Source organism: Pongo abelii, chromosome 2 (assembly GCF_028885655.2).
Source record: "Pongo abelii isolate AG06213 chromosome 2, NHGRI_mPonAbe1-v2.0_pri, whole genome shotgun sequence".
Lineage (NCBI taxonomy): Eukaryota > Metazoa > Chordata > Mammalia > Primates > Hominidae > Pongo > Pongo abelii.
In genome coordinates, this window is record NC_085928.1 from 68,600,118 (window position 1) to 68,626,207 (window position 26,090).

Here is a 26,090-nt window from a genome sequence, read left to right on the forward strand (position 1 = left end):
TCACGTCGGGACTCAAAAACTTTTGGATTTTGGAGCGCTTTGGATTTGGAATTTTTGGATTAGGGATACTCAATCTGTATTGAAGGGGTATCAGGAAGCCAATAACTAGCAGAGAGTGGGACTGAGGTGCTAAGAATGGGACACGAAGACCCGGGGTGAAAGTATCCGAAGAGTTCACATTGATATCTATTTCATATCCTTAGTGCACTGACTTCTAGCCCACGCCCTCACTGTGGTATTCTATATATATATATATATATTTTTTTTTTTTTTTTTTTTCCTTTTGAGATGGAGTTTCACTCGTCGCCCAGGCTGGAGTGCAATGATGCAATCTCGGCTCACTGCAACCTCCACCTCCCAGGTTCAAGCAATTCTCCTGCCTCAGCCTCCTGAATAGCTGGGATTACAGGTACATGCCACCACACCCAGTTAATTTTTTAATTTTTAGTAGAGACAGGGTTTCACCATGTTGGCCAGGCTGGTCTCAAACTCCTGACCTCAGATGATCTGCCTGCCCTGGCCTCCCAAAGTGCTGAGATTACAGGCGTGAGCCACCTCACCTGGCCTTATTCTCAACATAATTAATTGCTGGTGAAATATTAACCACTTACCTTTTTGGTTTCTGTTTTCATAGGAAAAAACTTTGTTTCCGATGTGAATGCTTTTCTTCTTAATATTTTTCTGTAGTGTTTAATTTTTTATAATGATATATTTCTTTTATAAGAAAAATAAAGCTAAAAGAAACAATGTTAAATAAAAAAAAAATCCAGGGTTGGAAAGAGAAGAGACTTGGAATGAGGCTGGTGGCTTATGTTTGGATCTCCTTCCCATCCTGGGCCTTTATGTAAAACAGGTTTCAAAACTCTCTGAGAGAGAAGTGCCTGGTTAAAACACCACACAACACATCCTGCCTATTTCCTTTACTCAGCACCATTTAACGTATTAAAGAACAGCTTTAAAAAAAAAAAAACTTAAAATAGGAACTTCACAGTCCCTTAAGAGCGATATATTTAATACATTCACAAAATATGAAATGAAAAACAAACATTATTCATGCTACAGGTTTTTAATTTTCCTTGGACAACACCAAAAACACAGTACTCAAAGTGCATGATATTTTTTGTTTTTTTTGAGATGGAATTTCACTCTTGTTGCCCAGACTGGCGTGCAATGGTGTGATCTTGGCTCACTGCAACCTCCGCCTTCCGGGCTCAAGAGATTCGCCTGCCTCAGCCTCCCGAGTAGCTGGGATTACAGGTGCCCACCTCCACGCCTGGATAATTTTTGTTTTTTGATTTTTTTTGAGAAGGTGTCTCGCTCTGTTGCCCAGGTTAGAGTGCAGTGGCACCATCTCAGCTCACTGCAAGCTCTGCCTTCTGTGTTCATGCCATTCTCCCGCCTCAGGCTCTTGAGTAGCTGGGACTACAGGCACTCACCACCATGCCCGCCTAACTTTTTCTATTTTTAAATAGAGACGGGGTTTCACCCGTGTTAGCCCGGATGGTCTCGATTTCCTGACCTCGTGATCCACCTGCCTAGGCCTCCCAAAGTGCTGAGATTACAGGCGTGAGCCACCACGGCCGGCAATTTTTGTATTTTAAGTGGAGATGAGGTTTCACCATGTTAGCCAGGCTGGTCTTGAACTCCTGACCTCAGGTGATCCATCCGCCTCGGCCTCCCAAAATGCTGGGATTACAGGCATGAGCCACTGTGCTCGGCCTGCATGTTTTAACAAGAGGAACATGAACTATCATTTTGACACAAAGACAGCTTAAAAAAAAAAAATAAAGCCGGCTGGACGCGGTGGCTCACACCTGTAATCCCAGCACTTTGGGAGGCTGAGGTGGGTGGATCATGAGGGTCAGGAGATCAAGACCATCCTGGACAACATGGTGAAACCCCGTCTCCACTAAAAATACAAAATTAGCCAGGCATGGTGGCAGGCGCCTGTAATCCCAACTACTCAGGAGGGTGAGCCAGCAGAATCATTTGAACTCGGGAGGTGGAGCTTGTAGTGAGCAGAGATTGCACCACTGCACTCCAGCCTGGGCAACAGAGCGAGACTCCATCTCAAAAAAAAAAAAAAAGACTATTTGTTGAATGTCGAAAGGAGGAGCTAAAATCAGTTGAAATTTGGAGTAGAAGGAAAACTGTGGAGTGTCTCATTCACTTCACTCTGATTTGAATTTTTTTTTTTTTTTTTGAGACAAGAGTATCGCTCTGTCACCCAGGCTGGAGTGCAATGGTGCGATATCAGCTTACTGCAACCTTTGCCTCCTGGGTTCAAGTGATTCTCCTGCCTCAGCCTCCTGAGTAGCTGGGATTACAGGCGTGCGCCACCACACCCGGCTAATTCTTGTATTTTTAGTAGAAACGGGGTTTCACCATGTTGGCCAGGCTCGTCTCAAACTCCTGACCTCAGGTGATCTGCCCACCTCGACCTCCCAAAGTGCTGGGATTACAGGCGTGAGCCACCATGCCTGGCCTGATTTTTTTTTTTTTTTTTTTTTTTGAGGCAGGGTCTTGCTCTGTCCCCCAGGCTGGAGTGCAGTGGCATACTCATGGCTCACTGCAGCCTCCAATTCCTAAACTCCAATGATCTTCTCACCTCAGCCTGCCAAGCAGCTAGGATTACAGATGTGTGCCGCCACGCTAATTTTTAAAAATTTTTTGTATAGATGGGTTCTCACTATGAGCCCAGGCTCATCTTGAAGTTCTGGGCTCAAGCAATCCTTTTACCTTGGCTTCCCAAAGTATTACAGGCGGGAGCCACCATGCCAGCCATCACTCTCATTTTTGAGCACAGGAATTGTGCCCAAAGGCTAGCATAAGGAATTAAAGATGCATGCCAAGAAATACCCACAAACATTAATTATAAAAGGAAGACTATACTAATGTTTGTGAAAAGCTTATAATAACACAGAGCAATATTTAAGTTATAAAGTTAAATGAAAAAGTAGGGTATAAAACTGTATAAACAGTACAATCTCAACTATGTAAAAACCAACCAAAATATGCCCTAAAAAGGCTGAAAGGAAATAGCTCAAAATGTTAATGTGGTTGTATTTAAGCAGTGTATCTAATAGGGATCTTTTCTCTTCCTTTTTAGTTTTCTGTCTTTTCCAAATGTTTCTCTACTGGGGAGATTTTTTTAAAAAGCTATTAGGGAAGGAGTAGAATAAAAATGGGAAAAAAAAGCTATTAGTTACAAAAAACTGAGTCTGATAGAAGTATTGGATTTAATGAATTTAAGTCTAGCCTATAAGAATTTGTACATTTAGAAAACTATGAAACATTCCAGGCTACTCCATGAATCCACTGGTAGGACCAGAGGTTGGAGGTGGAAGTGCCACCTGGTCCTGCCTGATGAAAAATGCTGAATCAGCCAGGCACGGTGGCCCACACGCCTGTAATCCCAGCATTTTGGGAGGCTGAGGTGGGCGGATCACCTGAGGTCAGGAGTTTGAAACCAGCCTGGCCAACATGGCGAAACACTGTCTCTACTAAAAGTACAAAAATTAGCCAGCATGGTGGCAGGCGCCTGTAATCCCAGCTACTCAGGAGGATCGCGTGAACCCAGGAGGCAGAGGTTGCAGCGAGCCGAGATGGCGCCACTGCATTCCAGCCTGGGTGACAAGAGCGAGACTCCGTCTCAAAAAAACAAAACAAAACAACACAACAAAAAAACCCAAATCAATCAGGAATGTCACATATTTACAAAAAGGAACAGAAATATTCACATTTAGCAAAAACTTATTTGCCCATTAATACCATAATCAAACATGCAGATTTTCTCCTCTTTTCTGTGCGGATGGCAAGTTACAAAAATGCTATTATCACAACTGTAGAATGTCAATCCTAGTTTAGAAACAGTAATAAAACAGCACTTCGACAAGAGTGGACTGAGAAAAGTGCACAACTTAGAAAATTATAAAAAATGCTTCCTATAAAAATGATTCCCTTTAAGACATTTGTTCACTGTACACATTTTAAGGTCCCCTCTCCCACCCCTCAACAAAAATAGAGGCAGAACCTCTAAGCACTTTCTAACAAAGTGTCCCCTGGTTTGTTCCTCTGACAAACCCTGACTGAAGGCTCATGATGTGCAGGCACTGGGGTCTCAAAGAGGAGAAAGACTTGTCCCTGCCTCAAGGATGCCTCAGTCTTCCCAAAGCAGGAGGCAGACAAGCCACCAGCCACTACGGATGCAGAATGGATTATACATCCATTAAAAGCAGATGCCAATGCCTTCTTAAAATTAAACGATACGCTGCAATTCCCAGTGAATTACTTATACAAACCTCCTTACATACCAGCTGTCCTGACTTACTAGGAAGCAAAAATGCCACCACCTTCTCCTGATAAATACTTCTCTAATGGGCAGGCATTATATTACATGTTGTGATGTTTGCCCCTAAACATCGCAATGCCTAGTGAAGTCAGTTAACTTTCTTTTAAGCAATGGTGCCTATTTTACTCTGAGAATGAGACACTTTGAAACTGAGGAAGGAACCAGTCCTGTATCTAGATCAAGACTCATTAGTACCATCAAAAGCTGAGATGAAAGAGTGTAAGTTTCAACAGAAATCTTCAATCTCCCATCCGTTGATGTGCAATGTGCTCTTGCGTCAGCCGCTCCAGGTCTTTCTGCACATTTGGGTGGTCTTCCAGATCTTCGTAGAGCGACCTGACGATGTCCAGTCTCCTGTAATTCTCAGGTTTGACTAGGCTCCGGACAACCTGGAGGCATCGCTCTTTCAGAGTATACACTGGAAGGGCAAAAACCAAATCCTCAGTGGCAGACTAGGGTCTCAGTACAAGGAATGAACAAGAGGCTTTGCCAACAACTTACCTTTCCTACTGATGGATCTCACTTTAGGTTAAAGAAAAAAAGTGAGTGAATGTATGTGGCAGTGTGTTATGCTGATGGCCCCCTGTGGACACCTCATGGTGTTCATGCCTCTGTAGTAATTTCGCCTTGAAATGGGCTGGGCTTGTGATTGCTTTAACTAACTGAATGTGGATGAAGTGACAATGGCAATTCTGGGCCAAAGCCTTAAAAAGGCCTGTCGACTTCTGCTTTTATACTTTTGAAAGCCCTGAGCTATCCTGCTAGAGAGACCACATAAAGAGGAACAGGCCCTGGCCAGGCATGGTGGTTCATGCCTGTGATCCCAACACTTTGAGAGGCCAACGTGAGTAGATCGCCTGAGCTCAGGAGTTCGAGACCAGCCTGGCAACATGGCGAAACCCCGTCTCTACAAAATATACAAAAAATTAGCCAGGCATGGTGGCACATGCCTGCAGTCCCAGTGACTGGGGAGGCTGAGGTGGGAGGATCATTTGAGCCCTGGAGGCAGAGGTTGCAGTGAGCTAAGATCATGCCACTGCACTCCAACCTGGGTGACAGAGGGAGACCCCATCTCGAAAAAAAAGAAAAGAGAAAAAAAAAAAAAGAGGGACAGGCCCAGCCCCCAGCTGCCAGCAAAAGGCAGCCACACCAACGACTACCACCAGCAGAGTAACTGCCTAGCTGAGCCCAGCCTGGACTACAGAATTATGAACAAATAAAATGGTGGGCTGGGCGCGGTGGCTCACGCCTGTAATCCTAGCACTTTAGGAGGCTGAAGCAGGCAGACTGCCTGAGCTCAAGAGTTCAAGATCAGCCTGGTCAACATGGTGAAACCCCCGTCTCCACTAAAATGCAAAAAATTAGCCAGGCTTGGTGGTGCACACCTGCAGTCCCAGCTGCTGAAGCAGGAGAATCGCTTGAACCCGAGAGGCAGAGGTTGCAGTGAGCCAAGATCACATGCCACTACACTCCAGCCTGGGTGACACAGTGAGACTCTGTCTCAAAAAAAAAAAAAAAAAAAAGGTGGTTATTAGTTTTTATTAGTTTTGGGGTGGTAGTCACAAAACACATAACCAAAACAACGTGCACTTAGAAAATCTAGTACAACTGAATTGGGTATCCCAATTCCTATTTTACACTCACTGGAAACGTACTCAAGGGTATTCTATAAGGCAAATTTACCAAATTTAACTCAGCAATGCTCATTTTTATGTATCTACTTCCTTAAAACAGGAAGTATACACACATATTAGTTTGAATCCTATGAAACCCATGTATTTGGGGGGTTTGTGAGTTTTTTTTTTTTCTTTTTTTGAGACAGGATCTCACTCTGTCACCTGGGCTGGAGTGCAGTGGTGTGATCATGGCTCACTGCAGCCTCAAACTCCTGGGCTCAAGGGATCCTCCCACCTCAGCCTCCGAAATAGCTGTGACCACAGGCATATGCTAAGATGCCCAGGTAATTAAAAAAAAAATTTTTTGTGGAGCTGGGGTCTCACTTTGTTGTCCAGGCTGGTCAAGAACTCCTGGTCTCAAGCAACCCTCCTGCCACAGCCTCCCTAAGTGCTGGAATTACAGGCATGATTACAGGCATGAGCCACCATACATTGCTGGTCTTTAGTGAGTTTTTTTATACCCATAGGAAACATCAGTTTATTAGGGTTTACCCTGATAAAATCATTTGAGCTTCAAACAAATAGTGAAGTATTATACCAATCTTCAATGATTAAAAAAAAAAAAAAAAAAAACAGGCTGGACGCAGTGGCTCACATCTGTAATCCCGTAATCCCAGCACTTTGGGAGGCTGAGGTGGGCGGATTACCTGAGGTCAGGAGTTCAAGATCAGCCTGGCCAACATGGTGAAACCTCATCTCCACTAAAAATACAAAAATTAGCCAGGTGTGGTGACAGGCACCTATAACCCCAGCTACCCAGGAGGCTGAGGCAGGAGAATCACTTGAACCTGGGATGCAGAGGTTGCAGTGAGCTGAAATCACACCACTGCACTCCAGCCTGGATGACACTGTGAGACTCTCTAAAAATAAAAATAAAAATAAAAATAAACACCTCTGATTGGCACTGTGAGGTTGATTGTGTTAAATTAAAAGTACATAGGCCAGGTGCTGTGGCTGACGCCTGTAATCCCAGCACTTTGGGAGGCCGAGGTGGGTGGATCACGAGGTCAGGAGATCAATACCATCCTGGCTAACACGGTGAAACCCCGTCTCTACTAAAAATGCAAAAAATTAGCGGAGTGGGTGGCACACGCCTGTGGTCCCAGCTACTCGGGAGGCTGAGACAGGAGAATCGCTGGAACCCAGTAGGCGGAGGTTGCAGTGAGCTGAGATTGCGCCACTGCACTCCAGCCTAGCCAACACAGCAAGATTCTGTCTCAAAAAAATAAAAAAACATTAGAAGTCAACAACAAATAAGCCAAAATATCTCATGCTCTACACATTGTTCTCCTGGAACGCCAGGGCACAATTCAGCCAGGGAAACAAAAGGCATTCATAATTCTACAATTCTACATAACTAACCTATGATATGATACTTTAATTTTGCTTGTCTCTTAAGAGCCCAAAGTGCTTTTGAGACACCATAACATCTTTAACACATAACATACAAATACATCACTTCCATTTTATTTATGGTAGAGAATAGGATACAAAAAGATTGGATACCTTGCCTGACATCAGGCAAAAATTAAGGACTGGGCTTAATTTTTCAAGTGGCCTATCCTGTACTTACTACAACAAACAACTTTATCTTTTTAAAAAGTAAAACGTCAGTACCTGGCAGTGTGATATTGGCAAAAATAGGCTGTCCGTCAACATTGAGAGATGGCACAAATAATTCAGTTTGGTTAACGAGAAGCCCATCGTGTGTCCCTGCATCTCTGAAGAGCCAAAGGTGACCTATCAGGACAAGCAAAGGTTGTTAAGGAGCCACACTGGTGGCCGGGCGCGGTGCCTCACACCTGTAATCCCAGCACTTTGGGAGGCCGAGGCGGGTGGATCACGAGGTCAGGAGATGGAGACCGTCCTGGCTAACGCGGTGAAACCTCGTCTCTACTAAAAATACAAAAAAATTAGCTGGGTGTGGTGGTGGGCGCCTGTAGTCCCAGCTACTCGGGAGGCTGACGCAGGAGAATGGCGTGAACCCGGGAGATGGAGCTTGCAGTGAGCCGAGATCGCGCCACTGCACTCCCACCTGGGCAACAGAGCAAGATTCCATCTCCAAAAAAAAAAAAAAAAAGAGCCAGACTGGTCTGAGTCAGGGCACCTATTTTCTCCATTTCCCCTGACCTACACAAAAAGCTTACCTCTCACTCTGCTTAAATATCATACAAAGCCCTTCTAGTAACATTATCTCAGTCAGTCCTCACAACAGATCCATTTACAGATGAGAAAACAGGTCTGAGAGGAGAAGTGACATGCTCAAGGTATAAGACAGTAAGCAAAGAGCACGTACTTGAAGCTCTAAATCCCATGCCCTTTCTGCTACCATGGTGGAAAAGGGAAGCCTAGGTCAAGTACATGATTGCAAATCACAGCAAACCCTGCAAACTAAAGAGAGAAAGCCACTGACTTCTCAAATCAGTGCTTCTCAAAAACAAGGAAGTGCAAAAACATGTCAAGAGAAAACTCATCAAACCCTAAGATCTGTGCATTTTACTGTATGTAAATTATACCAGAATTTTCTTTTCTTTTTCTTTTTTTTTTTTGAGACGCAGTCTCGCTCTGTCGCCCAGGCTGGAGTGCAGTGGCACGATCTCAGCTCACTGCAAGCTCCGCCTCCCGGGTTTATGCCATTCTCCTGCCTCAGCCTCCCAAGTAGCTGGGACCACAGGTGCCTGCCACCACGCCCGACTAATTTTTTGTATTTTCAGTAGAGACAGGGTTTCACCGTATTAGCCAGGATGGTCTCGATCTCCTGATCTTGTGATCGCCCACCTCGGCCTCGCAAAGTGCTGGGATTACAGGAGTGAGCCACTGCACCCGGCCCAGAATTTTCAAAATACATACATCACATACAAAACAGGGCAGGAAGCAAGCCTCAGCCCTAAGATTCTGTTTAAGGAAGGAGGAGGTTGTCTCAGAATAAATATAGCACTTGTTCCTCGGGGCATAAATTTACTTACAGATTTGGTGGGAAATTTTAAGAAATGTAAACTGGTAATTTTTTAAATTGTGGTAAAATATACATAAAATTTGCCATTTTATTTATTTATTTAGAGACAGAGTCTTGCTCTGTTGCCCAGGCTGGAGTGTAGTGGCGTGATCTTGGCTCACTGCCACCTCCGCCTCCCAGGTTCAAGCAATTCTCCTGCCTCAGCCTCCCGAGTAGCTGGGACTAAACAGGCGCATGCCACCACAGGCAGCTAACTTTTGTATTTTTAGTAGAGACAGGGTTCCACCATATTGGTCAGGCTGGTCTTGAACTCGTGATCTCAGGTGGATCCACCTGCCTCAAACATTTACCATTTCAACCATTTGTAAATGTACAATTCAGTGCATTAAGTACCTTCAAAAGTAATTTTATTTTCTTTTTTTAAGAGATGAGGTCTCTCTGGGTGCAACACACCAACATGGCACATGTATACATAAGTAACAAACCTGCACATTGTGCACATGTACCCTAGAACTTAAAGTATAATAAAAAATTAAAAAAAAAAAAAAAAGAGATGAAGTCTCCACCTGGGCAACATAGCAAGACCTCATCTCTACTAAAAATAAAAATAAAAAAAGAAATTAGCCAGACATAGTGGAGCATGCCTATAGTCCCACCTACTTTGGGAAGCTGAAGCTCTGGGAGGACTGCTTGAGCCCGCGTTAAGGGTGCAATGAGTGGTGATCATGCCACCAAACTCCAGCCTCCACACTCCAGCCCAGGCAACAGCAGGACACCCTGTCTCAAAAAAAGAAAAAAAAAAAGACAAGATAGAGAGTCAGGGTCTTGCTATGTTACCAGACTAGAGTACAGCAACTATTCAGAGACACCATCATAGTTCACTGTAGCCTCCAACTCCTGGGCTCGGGTGATCTTCCTGCCTCAGCTTCCCAAGTAACTGGGACTAAAGGCAGGAATGTGCCCTGCTAATTTTTCAAGAAATTTTTATTTTTTTTTTAAATACAGACAGGGTCTCACTATGTTGCACAGGCTGGTCTCCAGCTCCTGGGCTCAAGAAATCCTCCTGCCTCAGCCTCCCAAAGTGCTGAGATCACAGGCATGAGCCACTGCACCCAGCCTCAATAAATTTTTATATTAAATCGGGCACAGAAAAATTTTGGAGTAAAATACAAAATGTATACAATTTCCTATATAAAATAGGAACCTACAGAAATGTTGATCCCTGGAAATACTGTGTTCTTCATCTAACATTAGAAGTCTGGTGTAAAAGTGTATTAAGTATATCACCCTCAAGGAAGAAAAGATCTATCAGGATCCTTGCAAAAATCCTTTGTAAAGATTAAGTGACACTAGGACTACTTCTCTGCTTAAAGGCCATGGGAAGATTACTGCCTGCACCTTAGGTAAGGCCTAGTTATTCCTCACCTGGGTTTTCACAACGACCTAACTGCTTCCTCCACAGTAGTCTTTCCCCTCTAAACCACTTGGCAACCTGGGTGAGCTTTTCAGTACGTAAATCCGACAATGTCATGTCCCTGCTTAAAAACTTTCGGCCGGGCGTTGTGGCTCACACCTGTAATCCCAGCACTTTGGGAGGCCGAAGCAGGCAGATCACGAGCTCAGGAGATGGAGACCATCCTGGCCAACATGGTGAAACCCTGTCTCTACTAAGAATACAAAAATTAGCTGGGCATGGTAGTGCATGCCTGTAATCCCAGCTACTCGAGAGGCTGAGGCAGGAGAATCGCTTGAATCAGGGAGTCGGAGGTTGCAGTGAGCCAAGATTGTGCAACAGCACTCCAGTCGGGCGACAGATCCAGACTGCACCTCAAAAAAAAAAAAAATATATATATATAGAGAGAGAGAGAGAGAGGGAGAGAGAGAGACAGAGAGAGAAAAAAAAATTTTCAAAGGGCTGGGCGCAGTGGCTTACACCTGTAATCTCAGCACTTTCGGAGGCCAAGGCGGGTGGATCATCTGAGGTCAGGAGTTCGAGACCAGCCTGGCCAAAATGACGAAACCCCAGTCTCTACTAAAAAAAAATTAGGCAGGAGTGGTGGCGCACGCCTGTAATCCCCGCTCCTCGGGAGGCTGAGGCAAGAGAATCACTTGACCCCAGGTGGCAGATATCGCAATGAGCTGCAATCGCGCCACTGCATTCTAGCTTGGGCCACTGCACTCCAGCTTGGAGAGCAAGACCCCTGTCTCAAAAAAAAAAAAAAAAAAAAAAAAATTCAATGCCCCCATATTCCTGGGGGTAAAATCATCTCTTAAGCGTCCTCTCCCAAGACTCCACGTCTCAACGCACGCATGTCTAGAACCTCTTACCTAGGGTTGGCTAGTTCCTACTCCATCCTGCTCCCTTCCTTCTCTGGGAAGTGCTCCTTAACTGAAACCACACAACCGCAACCCTCCATCTCCCAGCAGGCAGGTAGGTCAATTTCCCACGCCAAACACGGTCGGCTCTTCCGGCGCCAACATGACCCTGGCTTGTTCCTGTCTATGCATCTGTCAGTCTCCCCAGGAGGAATGTGTTCTCCATGAGGGCAGAGACTATGCAGAACTGGCCCACCGGAGTCATCAGGACTGAAGAGATGGGGTGTTAAGGATGCAGGTTTTCTTTTAGGGGAAAATACACGTGGGGCGGAGGACTGGGGGGAGCCACCTTCAAATGCTTATAAAGAATGCTCTGGGCCGGGCGCAAAGGCTCACACCCATAATCCCAGCACTTTGGGAGGCCGAGGCGGGCGGATCACGAGGTCAGTAGTTCGAGACCAGCCTGACCAACATGGTGAAATCCCCTCTCTACTAAAAATATAAAAATCAGCCGGGCGCGGTGGCGCGCGCCTGTAATCCCAGCTACTCAGGAGGCTGAGGCAGGAGAATCGCTTGAACCCGGGAGGCGGAGGCTGCAGTGAGTCGAGATCGCGCCACTGCACTCCAGTCTGGGCGACAGAGCGAGACTCCGTCTCAGGAAAAAAAAAAAAAAAAAATGCTCTCACGCTTGCGAGCAGCGTCACTCTGGATGTGTCCCGCCTCAAGGGGCCTCAGTTCCCCGTCTGCAAAATGGACCCCGGGGCGGTAGAGGGGCTTCAGCAGACCATGCTATCGTTCCTGCTGGGTCGGGCCTAAGCGCCGGGCCAGTACCTCGGTAGCTGTGGATGCGGCGGCCCGTGCCAGGCGGCAGCGTTGGGTAGGGCTGCGGCTCGCCGTCGAAGTTGAGCCATACTGGCAGCACGACGCGCGGGCTGCGGTTGCAGAAGATGACCTGGGAGGGCTCCCGCGAGTTCACCGAGCGCAGCACGGGCCGCGGCCGCCCGGCCTCCATCTCCTCCTCGGCGCCCAGTTCCTCCGGGCCGGACTCTTCCGGGCCGGACTCCTCGGCGCCCGACTCCTCCCCGCCGTCTTCTTCAGGACCGTACTCTTCGACGCCTGCCTCCTCCGCGCCTACCTCGGCTTCGTCCCAGTTCTCCGCCCTCCGGCGCATTCCCTCCGCGGCCCAGACCACCCGGGCCAGACGCCGCGGGATTCGCGGGCCGGACGCGGGGCGGAGCTGCGTGCGCGCTCCGGAGTCGACCTCCGTAGTCTTCGCGCGCGCTCGGTAGAGGATGGAACGCGCTCGCGGAAATAGCCGGCCGGAGGCTGTGCGCGTGCGCAAAAGGATCCCCCCAGCGCCAGGGGCCCTTGTAACGGAGTCGAGGGTAGGCCAAGTCGTTACTGTATTTCCACTATACATTTTTTTTTCACCCCTCTAAGGTTTGTTTTTTTGTTTTGTTTTTTTTTGATACAGGTTTTTGTTTTGTTTTGTTTTGTTTTGATACAGGGTCTCACTCTGTCGCCCGGGCTGGAGTGCAGGGGCGCGACAGATTCGGGCTGGAGTGCAGTGAGCTTGGCTCACTGCAGCCTTGATCTCCCTGGCTCAAGCGATCCTCTCGCCTCAGCCTCCCGAGTACTACAGGCGCGCACCACCATGCCCGACTAATTATTTTTATTTGTTGTTTGAAACGGAGTCTCGCTATGTTGCCTAGGCTGGTCTCGAACTCTTGGGTTCAAGTGATCCTCCTGCCTTGGCCTCTCAAAGTGCAGGGATTACAAGCCTTAGCCACTGTGCCTGGTGGACTAACTGAATTTTTTTTTTCTTCATGTCAGACGCGCAATGTGCCAACGTCATAACAAGGTTCAAGGGTGGCACATCTCACACGGGAACACCCAATCATCACGCTTATAAAGTACAAAAAGTCAACTAACTGAATTCTTACAAGGCATGGGTGATTAGTAAAGAGGGAAAAATAATTAGACCTACTATGTGCAGAGCACTCTGGTGGAAATTGGAAAATCAGATATTTACTTTAGGGCAATTAAAACTACAAACATAAACACTCATGAACTTTGTTCATTTTACAAATATTTATTAAGGCCCTACTATGTACCACCTATGGTGATGTGTTGAAAATATTGTAAAAACCGGTCATGTTTCCTGCCTTCACTGCACTTCAATAAAAGAGTCATACGGTAATCAATCACACAAATAAAATTGCAACTATGGCTGGGTGCAATGGCTCACGCCTGTAATCCCAGCACTTTGGGAGGCCGAGGTGGGCTAATCACGAGGTCAGGAGTTCGAGACCAGCCTGACAACATGGTGAAACCCAGTCTCTACTAAAAATACAAAAATTAGCCCGGCGTGGTGGTGTGCATATGTAATCCCAGCTACTTAGGAGGCTGAGGCAAGAGAATTGCTTGAACCCGGGAGGCGGAAGTTGCAGTGAGCTGAGATTGTGCTACTGCACTCCAGCCTGGGTGACAGAGTGAGACTCTGTCTCAAAAAAAAAAACTGCAACTGTGACTAGTACGACAAAAAGAGACAGGGTACTAAAGAAGGCTAAAGATCTGGGGGGTCAAGGAAGATGGTACACAATTCTGTGTAATTAAATGTTCAGTGATGTGGGATGGACTCAAGTGGAGAAGCTCAGAAAAAGAAGGGTTCAGAGAGTTTTATATTAGTTAAAAATAATATTTTTTTTTAGACAGTCTCGCTTTATCACCCAGGCTGGAGTGCAGTGGCTTGAGCTCAGCTCACTGCAACCTCCATCTGCCGAGTTCAAGTGATTATCGTGCCTCAGCCTCTGGAGTAGCTGGGATTACAGGTGTGTGCCACCACACCCGGGTAATTTTTGTACTTTTAGTAGAAACGGGGTTTCACCATGTTTGCCAGGCTGCTCTCGAACTCCTCACCTCAGGTAATCTGCCTGCCTTGGTTTTCCAAAGTGCTGGGATTACAGGTGTGAGCCACCGTGCCCAGCTCAAAAACAAATTTCAAGTAGAAAGAAAATATCAAGTGCCAGACACTGTGCTAAGCATCCCACAGGAATTAAGGCTATGACATGATCTCCATTTCACAGCTAAGGAAACAGAAGGGTATGTAAGAATGTGAAGGCCAGGAACCATACGCCTGTAATCCCGAGATTTTGGGAGCCCGAGACAGGTGGATCACTTGAGTCCAGGAGTTGGAACCAGCCTGGGCAACATAGCGAGGTCCTGTCTCTATAAAAAAATGAAAGAATTAGCCAGGCATAGTGGCGTGCACCTGTAGTCCCAGCTACTCAGGAGGCTGAAGCAGGAGGATCACTTGAGCCTGGGAGGTTGAGGCTGCAGTAAGCTGTGATCATGCCACTGCACTCCAGCCTGGGCAACAGAGCCAGACTCTGTCTCAAAAAAAAAAAAAAATGTGAAAAGGGTAGTCAAAATGCTGGATCAGAGAGGCTCATCACCTGATGCCTTAGGAGAAAATGACAGTACAAGTGAACCTCAGGAGTTGGACATCTCCACAAAACACTGACACCATGAACCTAAGTAATTTTGCCTAGGGCTCTCCTTGACAGCTCACTACACAGAGATGGTGTATCCTGGTGGCCTCCAGCAGGATTAAGTGATCAGCAGTGATGCTGGACCCCCAGCTACATTAACAACATGAAAACATTGTAGAGACAAATCCCAAAGTAGGCCAGACGCAGTGGCTCACGCCTGTAATCCCAACACTTTGGGAGGCCAAGGTGAGCACATCACTTGAGGTCAGGAGTTCGTGACCAGCCTGGCCGACATGGTGAAATCCCATCTCTACTAAAAATACAAAAAATTAGCCAGCATGGTAGCCTGCGCCTGTAATCCCAGCTACTCGGGAGACTGAGGCAGGAGAATCACTTAAACCCCAGAGGCGGAGGTTGCAGTGAGCCCAGATAGCACCATTGCACTCCAGCCTGGGCGACAGAGTGAGACTCCATCTCAAAAAATAAATAAATAAATAATAAAAATAAGATAAACCCCAAAGTAGGACTTCTGTTAATCAAATTACAATGGCTCAGAGCCATCATAATTCACAAGATTCATGCAAACATCCCCTCAGTTGTACTCCCATGCTAGCAAGGTGAAACATAACAGTTTAATATTACACAAATGCCTACATCCCTAAAATGAAACCAGTTGTTTAGATAAATGGAGGCTTTGAGATTGCAAATAATGTTTCAAAGATCATTTAAGAGGAAGGGGTGGCCAGGCACGGTGGCTCATGCCTGTAATCCCAGCACTCTGGGAGGCCGAGGTGGGCAGATCACTTGAGCTGAAGAGTTCGACACTAGCCTGGGCAACATGATGAAATCCTGTCTCTACAAAAAAATACAAAAAATTAGCCAGGCATGGGTGCACCTGTAGTCCCAGCTACTCAGGAGGCTGAGGCTGGAGGATCACCTGAGCTCAGGGAGGTCAAGGCTGCAGTGAACTGTGATCGCGACACTGCACCTTAGCCTGGGTAACAGAGCGAGACTCTGTCTCAAAAAAAAAGAAAAGAAAAGAAAAAGTTGCAAAGGAAACAAGTTTAGAATATATTAAGTAAAACCACAGGCAAAATTTTTCTTACAGTACACTTTTCATTAGGCGAAAAGAATAAAAAATACAATGTCTAAAGACAACTGGTGGGCCGGGCATGGTGGCTCATGCCTGTAATCCCAGCACTTTGTGAAGCCAAGGCAGGTGGATCATGAGGTCAAGAGATCAAGACCATCCTGGCTAACGCAGTGAAACCCCGTCTCTACTAAAAATACAAAAACAAAATTAGCCGGGCATGGCAGTGGGCAGCTGTAGTCCCAGCTACTCGGGAGGCTGAGGCGGGAGAATGGCGTGAACCCGAGAAGCGGAGCTTGCAGTGAGCCGAGATCACGCCACTGCGCTCCAGCCTGGGCGACAGAGCAAGACTCCATTTCAATAAATAAATAAATAAAGACAACTGGTGACTTTTTCTATCTCCTTTTCTGTCTTTTCTAAATTTTCTCTAAGGGGGATATATTTTGCCAATTAAAATATACAAGTACAATAATAAAGCAAATACTGATAACCTCATGACATGTAATTAGCATGTTGTCATATTTACTTCCTTTGTTTCCAGTTTTTGCAGTGAGCTGAGATCGTGCCACTGCACTCCAGCCTGGGCGACAAAGCGAGACTGTCTCAAAAAACAAAACAAAACAGAATATCTTGTCAGCCCCAAAACTGCTTCATGGTCAAACTCTGCTTCCACTCTTAATCCCTGGCAACCACTGATCTGTCTTCTGTCCCTATAGTTCTGCCTTTCCAGAATGTCACACAACAAAATCGTATCATATGTAGCCTTTTGAGTTTGGCTTTTTTTCACTTAGCATAACGCATTTGAGATTCATCCAAGTTGTAGTAACAACTTACTCATTTTTATTGCCAAGGGTATTCCACACTATCTACTTACCAACTACAAGATATTGGTTTCCAGTTTTTAGCAATTATAAAGTTGCTATATACATTTGTGTACAGGTTTCTTGCAAACCTAAGTTTTGTTTCTCTTCGGTGAGAATCACCAAGGAGATTGCTAGGTCAAACGGTAAGTACATGTTTAACTTCATGAGAAATTGCTAACCTGTTTCCCCAGAGCAGTTGTATCATTTTGCATTCTCACCAGCAATGTATGACTGGTCCAGTTGCTCCACATTCTTGTTTACAGTTGGTATTATCAGATTTGAGGTTTTGTTCTTTTTTTTTTCTGAGACAGAGTCTCGCTCTGCCACCCAGGCTGGAGTACAGTGGCGCAATCTTGGCTCACTGCAGCCTCCACCTCCCAGGTTCATGACATTCTCCTGCCTCAGCCTCCCGAGTAGCTGGGACTACAGGCGCCCGCCACCACACCCAGCTAATTTTTTGTATTTTTAGTAGAGACGGGGTTTCACCGTGTTAGCCAGGATGGTATTGATCTCCTGACGTCGTGATCCACCCGCCTCGGCCTCCCAAAGTGCTGGGATTACAAGTGTGAGCCACAGCGCCTGGCCTGGGGTTTTGTTCTTTTTAAAAAAAAAAAAAAAAAATAGGCATTCGAATTGATGTATAGTGGTATCTCATTGCGGTTTAATTTGTACTTCTGAGAGGTGACAACATGCTGGCAGCCCTCGCAGCCCTCGCTCACTCTCGGCGCCTCCTCAGCCTTGGCGCCCACTCTGGCCGCACTTGAGGAGCCCTCTAGCCCACCGCTGCACTGTGGGAGCCCCTTTCTGGGCTGGCCAAGGCCGGAGCTGGCTCCCTCAGCTTACAGGGAGGTGTGGAGGGAGAGGCGTGGGCGGGAACCGGAGCTGCGCGGGGGTTTGCGAGCCAGCGAGTTCCGGGTGGAGGTGGGCTCAGCGGGCCCCACACTCGGAGCGGCCTGTCCGCAAGCCCCAGGGTAGTAAGGGGCTTAGCACCTGGGCCAGCAGCTGCTGTGCTCAATTTCTCGCAGGGCCTTAGCTGCCTCCCTGCGGGGCAGGGCTCCGGACCTGCAGCCCGCCATGCCTAAGCCTCCCCCACTTCCGTGGGCTCCTTTGCAGCCCGAGCCTCCCCGGGCGAGCGCTGCCCCCTGCTCCATGGCGCCCATTCCCATCAACCACCCAAGGGCTGAGGAGTGCGGGCACACGGCGCAGGACTGGCACACAGCTCCACTTGGCGGCCCCAGTGCAGGATCCACTGTGTGAAGCCAGCTGGGCTCCTGAGTCTGGTAGGGACTTGGAGAACCTTTATGTCTAGCTAAGGGATTGTAAATACACCAATTGGCACTCTGTATCTAGCTCAAGGTTTGTAAACACACCAATCAGCATCCTGTGTCTAGTTCAGGGTTTGTGAATGCGCCAGTGGACACTCCGTAACTAGCTACTATGGTGGGGACTTGGAGAACCTTTGTGTTTAGCTCAGGGATTGTAAACGCACCAATCAGCTCTCTGTAAAATGGACCAATCAGCTCTCTGTAAAATGGACCAGTCAGCAGGATGTGGGTGGGGCCAGGTAAGAGAATAAAAGCAGGCTGCCCGAGGACCCCCCCACTGGCAACCTGGTGGGGTCCACTTCTGCATTGTGGCAGATTTGTTCTTTCACTGTTACTGCTAATTTTTTGGGTCCCTGTTGCCTTTATGAGCTGTAGCACTTATCGTGAAGGTCTGCAACTTCACTCCTGCAGCCACAGAGAGCAGGGACCCACCAGGAGGAACGAATAACCCCAGACGCAGTGCCTTAAGAGCTGTAACACTCAACTGCGAAGGTCTGCAGCTTAACTCCTGAGCCAGTGAGACCACGCACCCACCAGAAAGAACCAACTCCGGACACATCCAAACATCAGAAGGAACAAACTCTGGACACGCCACCTTTAAGAACTGTTAACACTCACCACAAGGGTCTGCGGCTTCATTCTTGAAGTCAGTGAGACCGAAAACCCACCAATTTTGGACACATTTCTCTAGTGACTAACAATGTTGAGCATGTTTTCGTGAGCTTGTTTGCCATTAAAAAGTAATCAAGCTGGCTAAGTGTAGAGGCTCACGTCTGTTAATCCTAGCACTTTGGGAGACCTAGATGGGAGGATCGCTTGAGCCCAGAGTTCAAGACCAGCCTGGGCAACATAGTGAGACCGTATCTCTATCTTGTAAAATAATTTAAAATTAAAAAAATAAAGCTAACATATCTATCACCTCAGTTTTTTTGTGGTGAGAACATTTAAGATCTACTCTTTTGGCTGGGCACGGTGGCTCATGCCTGTAATCCTAGGACTTTGGGAGGCCACTGTAGGCAGATCATCTGAGGTGTGGAGTTCGAGATCAGCTTGGCCAACATGGTGAAACCCTGTCTCTACTAGAAATACAAAAAGTAGCCCAGCGTGGTGGTGGGTGCTTGTAGTCCCAGCTACTCGGGGCTGAGGCAGGAGAATCGCTTGAACCCAGTGTAAGAATTAAAGAAAAAGTAGAGAAACATGAAGGGTGGCTTGACAGTCAGCAGGTTTATTTCCAACCTGGGAGGGACTTCTGACCAAGTTAGGTCAGAAACTGCACAATCTTACAGACTGAAGAGTTTTTAAGGATTCAGGGTGAGAGAGTTTTATCAGAGGCTTCGACTGCTTCTGTGTCTCTTTATTGTGCTTATCTGGGAGGGAGAGTTGTTTTGTCTGTTCCCATACATCTTTCTACAGCTGCAGGCATATCCCCGGAGTCTGCTTTTAGCGTCCCTATCTTAGTGCACCTGAGGGAAAGGAATGTGCTTATTAAGGCCCACTGTTTCACTGGGGCACATTGTATGAGGATGAAGTTTGGCAGTTACCCAAGAGACTTTCCCCCTACTTCCCTCTGTGCCCAAGCTGTCTTATCTGTGTTTTACTGGCTGCTCTTTCTGGCTGCTTGTGGTTAGAAGAGAAGTGATTTCCTTGACATGCATGAGGCTAGAAAGGGAGCTGGAACTTGAAGTGGTGGTGTTTGTCCAAGATGACGGTGCTCCTGCTCTGTCACCCAGGAGGCGGAAGTTGCAGTGAGTTGAGATCGCACCACTGCACTCCAGCCTGGGCGACAGAGCAAGACCCTTCTTTAAAAAAAAAAAAAAAAAAAAAACTACACTCTTAGCAATTTTCAAATATACATTATTTATTAACTATAGTCATCATGCTGTATAACAGATGTCCAGAATATATCCCTCCCAACCAAAAGGGTGACTCGTACCCTTTGACCAATATCTCCCTGTTTCATCTCAACTCCCCTGGCCCTGGCAACCACCATTCTACTCTGCTTTTGTGAGTTCAACTTATTTTATTGATTGATTGATTGAGACGGAGTTTCGCTCTTGTTGCCCAGGCTGGAATGCAATGGCGTGATCTCGGCTCACCGCAACCTCCGCCTCCTGGGTTTAAGTGGTTCTCCTGCCTCAGCCTCCCGAGTAGCTGGGATTATAGGCATGCACCACCGCGCCTGGCTAATTTTGTGTTTTTAGTAGAGACAGGGTTTCTTCATGTTGGTCAGGCTGGTCTTGAACTCCTGACCTGAGATAATCTGCCCGCCTTGGCTCCCAAAGTGTTGTGATTATAGGCGTGAGCCACTGCACCCGGCCAGTTTATTTTAAAAATTCCGGCCGGGCGTGGTGGCTCACACCTGTAATCCCAGCACTTTGGGAGGCCGAGGAGGGTGGATCACGAGGTCAGGAGTTCAAGACCAGCCTGGCCAAGATGGTGAAACCTCGTCTCTACTAAAAATACAAAAATTAGTCAGGCGCTGTGGCAGGCGCCTGTAATCCCAGCTACTCGGGAGGCTGAGGCAGAAGAATCGCTTGAACCCAGGCGGCAGAGGTGGCGGTGAGCTGAGATCACGCCACTGCACTGCAGCCTGGACGATAGAGTGAGACTCTGTCTCAAAAAAAAAAAAAAAAAAAAAAAAAAAAAAAAAAAAAAATCCACATATAAGTGAGAACGTGCAGTATTTATCTTCTTTTTTTCTTTCTTTTTCTTTTCTTTTTTTTTTTTTTTTTTTTTTTTTTTTGAGACAGAGTTTCGCTCTTGTTGCCCAAGAGGAGTGCAGTGGCGTGATCTCGGCTCACTGCAACCTCCGCCTCCTGGGTTCAAGCGATTCTCCTGCCTCTGCCTCCAGAGTAGCTGGGATTACAGGCGCCCACCACTGCGCCCGGCTAATTTTGTATTTTTTGTAGAGATGGGGTTTTGCCGTGTTGGCCAGGCTGGTCTCAAATTCCTGACCTCAATTGATCTGCCCGTCTTGGCCTCCCAATGTGCTGGATTACAGGCATGAGCCACCGCGCCTGGCCCACATTTTCTTTATCCATTCTTCTGGCAATGGACACTTGATTCCATAGTGTGGCTATTGTGAATAGTGCTGCAATGAACATGGGAGTGCAGATATCTCTTCAAAATACTGATTTTCATTTCCTATGTATATATACCCAGAAGTGAGATTGTTGGATCACATGGTAATTCCATTTTTAGTTTTTCCAGGAACCTCCAAACTGTTTGCCATAATGGCTGTACTAATATACATTCCCACCAAGAACCTGGGAGGGTTCTATTTTATCCACATCCTCACCAACACTTATCTTTTGGCCATTTAATGTCTTCTGTTGAGAAATGTCTACTTAGGTCCTTTGCCCATTTTAAAATTGTTTCCTTGCTATTGAGGTCCTTATATATTTTGAATATTAACTCCTTATTGGATGTATGATTTACAAATGTTTTCTCCCATTCTGTAAACTGCCTTTTCGCTGTTTTTTTACTTCTTCTCACATCAGATAGGCAATGTGTTGACATCATAACAAGGTTTGAGGGAGGCACACCTCACACATGAACGTGAAAACCCACTCATCATGCTTATGAACTATGAACTATGAAAAAATCTGTTGTATTTTGTTTGCCATTCTTGTTTTTGTTTTTTTTTTTTTTTTTTTTTTTGTGAGACGGACTCTCACTCTGTCGCCCAGTCTGGAGTGCAGTGGCGCAACCTCCGCCTCCCAGGTTCAAGTGATTTTCCTGCCTCAGCCTCCTGAGTAGCTGGGACTATAGATGTGCACCACCACAACTGGCCTATTTTTGTATTTTTAGTAGAGACGGAGTTTCACCATGTTGGCCAGGCTGATGTTGAACTCCTCACCTCAGGTGATCCACCTGCCTTGGCTTCCCGAAGTGCTGGGATTACAGGTGTGAGCCACCGCGCCCAGCCTGTTTTTTGTCTTCAAGGTGTCAGTTCAAATATTTCGTCCATTTATTTAGCTGTTTTCTTACTGCTGTATTTTAATAGTTCTTTATATATTTATTCAGGCCAATTGTTAATGCTTTTCAAATGCATGTGTATGTCCATAATGTATATGTGGTGATATATTACTTTTACAATGGTAAAGAAACAACAACAACAACAACAACAAAAACCCGAACATCATTTCCATGTACAATGCAATTTTGGCCTATGGTATCTTTATCATACAGTGAAGTTGATACTGCATTGCTCCTTTGTGTATGTTGCGTTTTCCTGAGGTTTTTCTGCAAATGTCATTCTAGTGTCTTTTGCTTTGAGAACATGCAGTGAATAAATGACTACACTATAAGCTCCATAAGAGTAGAAACTGTTTCTCATTTTATCTCCAGTGCTTCACACATAATAGACATAGAATGTATTTAATGCTAATAAACAACTTCTTAGGCAAAATGTTTGTGAAAGCTACACTGAAGTATTTATCATTTATTGAATTGAAACGTTTCATTTCATTTATTTATTTATTGAGACAGGGTCTTGCTCTGTCACCCAGGCTGAAGTGCAGTGGTGTGATCTTGGCTCACTATGGCCATGACCTCCTGGGCCTAGGCGATTCTCCCACCTCAGCCCCATGAGTAACTGGGACTACAGGCATGCACCACCACACCCACCTAATTTTATTTTTTGTGGTGGAGGTCTCTCTGGGTTGCCCAGTTTGTCCTCAAAACTCCTGGGCTCAAGCAATCCTCCCATCTCAGCCTCCCAAAGTAATGAGATTACACGCATAAGCCACCACACCTATCCAATAAAATTATTTTTTAAAAAACTGTTATGGTTGGAAGATACAGCTGAGACACAATACAAGCTTCACGCTTGATAGTCTTAGCAAGCTCAAAGGAGCCAAAGACAACTTTGTCCTAAATGCAAATGTTGATGCCAATGGATACCACCACTCAGATAAATGTAACAAACAATTGGTTTTTTTGCACTCTCAAGGTATCAGTGAGATCCAGAGAGAGGCTAATAGAGGGCCAGTATGGTACAGAAAACACAAAACTGATTTATGAGACTCTGAGTGGCTCTGCACTGACCTGGGAATAAGGTTTTAGTTTTGGCTTTGCCACCAAGATGGACATGTCACTCAACCTGTCTGGGTTTGCTTCTATATTCCTAGAATGGCAGGGGCAGACTAGATTATCTCTAAGATTCTTTCTCAGCCTAATGTTCTGTGAGTTTTAATTCTTGCTAGTCCTAATCTTTTGCCAATTTAGTGCACAGGGTGACTTTACTTTTTTTTTTTTTTTTTTTTTTTTTTTTAGCAGATACGGTGTCTCACTATGGTGCCCAGGCTGGTCTTAAACTCCTGGCCTCAAGTGATCCTCCAGGGTAACTTTTCATTAGAAAATAAACCAGCCGGGCACAGTGGCTCATGCCTGTAATCCCAACACTTTGGGAGGCCAAGGCGGGAAGATTGCTTGAGCCCAGGAGTTTGAGACCAGCCTAAGCAGCATAGTGAGACCCTGTCTCTAAAAACAAAGAAAACAAATAAATAAAGAAAAATTAAATAAAGAAAGCCCAGCCTGGCCAACCTGGTGAAACCCTGTCTCTACTAAAAATACAAAAATTTGCTGGGCCTGGTGGTGCATACCCGTAATCTCAGCTCTTCAGGAGGCTGAGGCATGAGAATCGCTTGAACCTGGGAGGCGGAGGTTGCAGTGAGCCAAGATTGCGCCACTGCACTCCAGCCTGGGTAACAGAGCCAAACCCTGTCTCAAAAACAAACAAACAAACCAACAAAAAAAACGAACAACAACAAAAAAACCTAAGAACTCTAAATCAGCCTTTCTTATTGTATAATCTACTTGACAGTCATATGGCCTTCAGATGTTAGTTGTTGTTGTTGCTGTTATTGTTGTTTTGAGACAGTATCCAGCTCTGTTGCCCAGGCTGGAGTGCAGTGGCGTGACCTCAACTCGCTGCAAATTCCACCTCCAAGGTTCGAGCGATTCCTGTGCCTCAGCCTCCCGAGTAGCTGGGATTACAGGCACACATCATCAAGCCGGGCTAATTTTTCTTTTTCATTTTTAGTAGAGACGGGGTTTCACCATATTGACCAGGCTGGTGTCGAACTCCTGACCTCAAGCGAGCTGCCCACCTTGGCCTCCCAAAATGCTGGGATTACAGGTGTGAGCCACTGCACCCAGCCATGTATTTTTGTACAATTATTGACGGCAGCAATTGTCTGCAAATTGCCAGAGCAAATTTTCTAAGTCATATTATCCAGAGGCAACTGGGGGCCAACCTTTTTTGCAGGCAACAGCATGAATCTGAGTATAAATACTGGGAAGGAGCCTAGAGATGAACAACAGGCTTCCTGTCCCCACCGCCATGTTTATTTGTTTATTTTTTCTATTTTTTTTTTTTATTGTAGAGACAGGGTTTTGCTGTTGGCCAGGCTGGTGCTGAACTTCTGGCCTCAAGTGATCCATCCACCTGGGCCTCCCAAAGTGCTGGGAGCCATAAGCCTCAGCACCCAGCCCCCACACCATGTTTTTGAGATGGTGTCTTACTCTGTCACGAAGGCTGGAATGCAGTGGCATGATCATGGCTCACTGCAGCCTCGACCTTCATGGGCTCAAGTGATCCTCCTACTTCAGCCTCCCCAGTAGCTGGGACTATAGGCTTGTGCCACCACACCCTCCTAATTTAAAAACTGCTTTTATAGACAGGGGTTGCACTATGTTGCCCAGGCTGGTCTCAAATTCCTGGGCTCAAGCAATCCTCCTGCCTCAGCCTCCCAAAGTGCTAGGACTATAGGTGTGAGCCACCACGCCTGGCCTGTACTCCACTTAGTGTGGCTTATAGTACAGGCTGAGTATTATCTGAAATGCTTGGGACCAGAGGTGTTTTGGATTTGGGATTTTTTCAGCTTTTGGAAATCTGAAATACTTTTGGAACATCCTTATATGCTTACTCGTTGAGCATCCCTAATCCAAAATCCAGAATGCTCCAATGGGCATTTCCTTTGAGTGCCATGTCAGTGCTCAAAAAGTTTTAGATTTGGAAGCATTTCAGATTTTCAGAATGGGGATCATCAACCTGTAGTATACTTCTTTAGCTTGGTGAAATAAACATGGGCAGTTAAAGGTCTGAGTAACAAGAGTGGAATGACAGAACTGGGTACTTCTCTAACGATCAGCCAGACAATAAGCTCCCTATTTTTTCCTGCTTCTGAAATCCGCTTTAACCATGTTGGCCAGGATGGTCTCGATCTCTTGACCTCGGATCCGCCCACCTTGGCCTCCCAAAGTGCTGGGATTATAGGCGTGAGCCACAGCGCCCGGCCCAAGCTTAATTTTTAAAGACAGACTGAAAACCGCTTTATTATCAAGGGACTTGCAATCTATGCCTAATAGCTCATGGGTTCAAACCTCTTACTTTTCAGCTTTTCAGTAAATAAGTGAATTAAACCAAATTATAGGGTAAAAAACATTTCAAAGTATACAGGCATGAAGAGGTTCCCTTGAAGGTGCCTATGAATGGCTTAGAGGAAAATTTAAAATTTAGCTCATTTTCCACTCACAAGATTTTTTTTTTTTAAGACAGGGTAATACTCTGTTGCCCGGGATGGAGTGCAGTGGTGCAATCTCAGCTCACTGCAGCTTCCACCTCCTAGGCTCAAGCAATCCTCCTACTTCAGCCTCCTGAGTAGCTGGGACTACAGGTGCGTGCCACCATGCCCAGTTAATTTTTGTATCTTTAGTGGAGATGGGGTCTTGCCACATTGCCCAGGTTGGTCTCAAACTCCGTCTCAAATTAGCCATGCCTGGCTAATTTTTTTTGTATTTTTAGTAGAGACGGGTTTTCACCATGCTGGTCAGGCTGGTCTCGAACTCCTGACCTCAAGTGATTCACCTGCCTCAGCCTCCCAAAGTGCTGGGATTACAGGCATGAGCCACTGTGCCTGGCCAATTAAGATTAATATCTATAAGCCAATAAAAAATGTATTGAGCATTTTCACATGTAATGTCATAAAAAGAAGAGCTTTTTCTGCCTAGTATACC

At 46.1% G+C, this 26,090-nt stretch overlaps 1 protein-coding gene and 2 pseudogenes across 1 annotated transcript; all 3 read right to left on the reverse strand.

Moving 5' to 3' along the window:
* Positions 1-2,497: 2,497 nt before the first annotated feature.
* On the reverse strand, positions 2,498-12,535 carry VHL (von Hippel-Lindau tumor suppressor; the record flags this gene model as incomplete). The annotated part of the gene is given in 3 exon segments (NM_001132918.1): positions 2,498-4,769; positions 7,645-7,767; positions 12,131-12,535. Coding segments are annotated over 3 exon segments (642 nt in total). The 3' UTR covers positions 2,498-4,590.
* Positions 12,536-13,126: 591 nt separating this feature from the next.
* On the reverse strand, positions 13,127-13,224 carry LOC112132929 (small nucleolar RNA U13; annotated as a pseudogene).
* An 8,338-nt stretch (positions 13,225-21,562) lies between these two features.
* On the reverse strand, positions 21,563-21,673 carry LOC112132927 (small nucleolar RNA U13; annotated as a pseudogene).
* Between the last annotated feature and the right edge of the window lie 4,417 nt (positions 21,674-26,090).